General features: G+C 36.3%; 1 protein-coding gene across 1 annotated transcript; it reads left to right on the top strand.

The window, feature by feature from the left end:
- Positions 1 to 247: 247 nt before the first annotated feature.
- Positions 248 to 2,214, top strand: LOC126610371 (PLASMODESMATA CALLOSE-BINDING PROTEIN 5-like). Its single transcript, XM_050278430.1, has 3 exons — positions 248 to 858; positions 1,026 to 1,053; positions 1,719 to 2,214. The coding sequence occupies exons 1-3, from the start codon at positions 522 to 524 to the stop codon at positions 1,882 to 1,884; spliced, it is 531 nt and encodes a 176-aa protein (XP_050134387.1). The 5' UTR covers positions 248 to 521; the 3' UTR covers positions 1,885 to 2,214.
- The last annotated feature ends 355 nt before the right edge of the window (positions 2,215 to 2,569 follow it).

Genomic DNA, 2,569 nt, shown 5'->3' with positions numbered 1-2,569 from the left:
CTTGTCCACATTTTTATTGTTTGACAACTTAGCTTAACCCAGAGATTTTATAAGTATCTAACAATAGTTTCTAACAATTACATTACTTAAGTCTCTACTGAAAAACTCTCGTGTAACTCGTAATAAGTGACATCATATGACAAATATTTATCAGATAATTATGTAAGTTTGAATACGTGGTGGTAAATACATAATGGAAGTATACATTAGTTGCAAAAGGACCACCTCTCTTCTAACACGTAATAGTGTAGTCTGTAATTGCGTTCTCCCTCAGTCTTGCTTGTCGATCTCACACTGTCACTTGCTCAGTTGCTTTCCTTTACTTCCTCAAGTAACCGTCACTTTTCCTCTGCATCCCCGTTCGGCCTCCCATCTTCCACAATTAATATATTAGCTTACCAAAACAAACGGCTATAATATTATTCCCCTCCTCAGCTCCTCTCTCGATTTCTCCGTCTCTCCCAAACCCAGAAGCAAACGCCAATTTCATTACCTCTCTCTCTCTCTCTCTCTCTCTCAAAATGCACAAAAACATCGCTTTCTCTATCATCCTCTCACTCGCCCTCTTCTGCCTTTTGATCCTGCCTTCCACGGCCAAGGACGGCGTGGTTACGACCGAGCTGTGGTGCGTGGCCAAGAACAACGCGGAGGACGCCCCCCTGCTGACGGCGCTGAACTGGGTATGCGGGCCTGGTGGGGCCGACTGCAGCCCAATCCAGCAAGGTGGGCCCTGCTACGACCCCGCCGACATCCAGAACACTGCCTCCTACGCTTTCAACGACTACTTTCTGAAACACGGCATGACCGACGATAGTTGCAACTTTGATAACACTGCCGCACTCACTTCTCTGAATCCCAGTAGGTTCTAATATTATTTACACTTCTTTTTTTCTTTGGGAAAAAAATTTAATTGGACATTAAAAGTTAAATCATAGATGGGTTCCTGCTCGATTTAGATGCTGAAAATCCATTTTTCTGATTCATTGCGATCTTCACGTAAACTGTATTTTTTCTTTCCTATCCAGGTCATGATAAGTGCAAATTCCCATCCAGGTAACTCCTTCAACTTGTTACATTTGCATGGTTAGATTTCTGTTTTTTAATTGTTTTTTCAATTAGAATTTTGATAGCTGCGTTTGGCCGTTTCGGAGAATTAAATAAGTATACTTTAACGAAAAGCTTCTGAACTGTTTATTTTAAAGAAAAATTATATTTTTACATTAAAAAATCAATCCTGATATTTACCCTTATAGTTAAAACTCAAAAATTTTAAACTATTTTTATTAATTTTTCTTAAATAAATGATGTAATAGTAGTGAGATAGACGCAGTCAAAGTCGCATCACCGTTTGTGCAAGGTGAGCAACTTGGATGAACTGGATACATCTTTACGGTGACACTATGATGTAATAATATAATGTCATGTATTAATTTTATTCTACGTGGTATTATGCTATTCAAACGGATCGTCACTATCACAATGTAACCATTTAATATAAGTCATTCTCCTTTGCAAGACACAAACGAAGTGACCTCTGCATGGGCTTCACCAAAATGGGCCCACGTAGGACCCAAATATAACCGGTCATTTGTTTTTATTGAAGATGATAAAGTGATTGTTCAACCTTATTGAAGTTTTTCTCCAAAACTTGGTACGACATTATTAGTGATCTAGATTTGTAATGATATAATAAGGTATAGTGTTTTATGATGCAACAGCTTATCAGCGAGCAATGCAAGCATCTCCAGTCCATCAACAGCATATGGAAATGGAATGGGACCTAGTGAAAATTTGAACGGAAGCAATAAGATTTCTGAGCAATGGATTTGGCCCCTCGTTACCAGTTTTCTGGTCATTGCATATAATACATGGGCAATGGGTTAGCGAGCAAGCGAGCACTTGCTCGCGTTTTCCCTGGAATATTTTTGTTAACGATCTAGCCTAGGACAAGGTTAAGTCTGTATGGAGTGGATAAATTGCTCTCGATTTTGTTATCTGTACGAAGCTCAAGCTTTGTAATTAGGGTTTACAAAATTAAGCAGGTCAATATTTATGTTCGTTGCAACCGATTTGAGTGTTGTTGCACATTTTAGGTCTTCAGCAATATTCACCAAAAAAAAAAAAAAATGAATTTCAGCTTATGAGAATTCTAGCCATTTTAATCTGTACAAGTGATAGATTGTCTTGTTTTATTGAATAGTTTTGTTCAATTCATTGTTTTTTGTGTTCAAACTCTCTTCACTCTCGTGACAAGACATTAGTTTAAACTTTAGATTAAAATAACGGTTGTAAAAAAATATAAACATTTGAGTACAAAATCGAAAATCCCCAAAAGTAAAGAACTTTTTTTTTCTTGTTAAACATAAAGAACTAATTTTTTTCGTTTGCTTTCTCTTTTGAGTACAAAAGAAAACGAGCAGTGGACCCTGCAACTGCGAGTAATCCATTTCACATTGGTATTTGGAGTAATAAATAAAAATTAATGTTAACAAATTAAATTTATAAATAAATTGTAGTAAACTAAATAACATAAAATTTGATAATTGAATTATTAATTAAGTATTAATAA

Source organism: Malus sylvestris, chromosome 17 (genome assembly GCF_916048215.2).
Source record: "Malus sylvestris chromosome 17, drMalSylv7.2, whole genome shotgun sequence".
NCBI classification, from domain to species: domain Eukaryota; kingdom Viridiplantae; phylum Streptophyta; class Magnoliopsida; order Rosales; family Rosaceae; genus Malus; species Malus sylvestris.
Note: the sequence above shows the minus strand (reverse complement) of the source record. Positions and strands in the feature narration are given on the sequence as shown.

Bases quoted from the DNA above. Each gene is read 5' to 3' on its own strand.
- LOC126610371 (XM_050278430.1), top strand. From the start codon at position 522: ATGCACAAAAACATCGCTTTCTCTATCATCCTCTCACTCGCCCTCTTC. The intron at 859-1,025 runs GTAGGTTCTAAT...TTTCCTATCCAG, and splicing joins ACTCACTTCTCTGAATCCCA to GTCATGATAAGTGCAAATTC. The intron at 1,054-1,718 runs GTAACTCCTTCA...ATGATGCAACAG, and splicing joins AAGTGCAAATTCCCATCCAG to CTTATCAGCGAGCAATGCAA.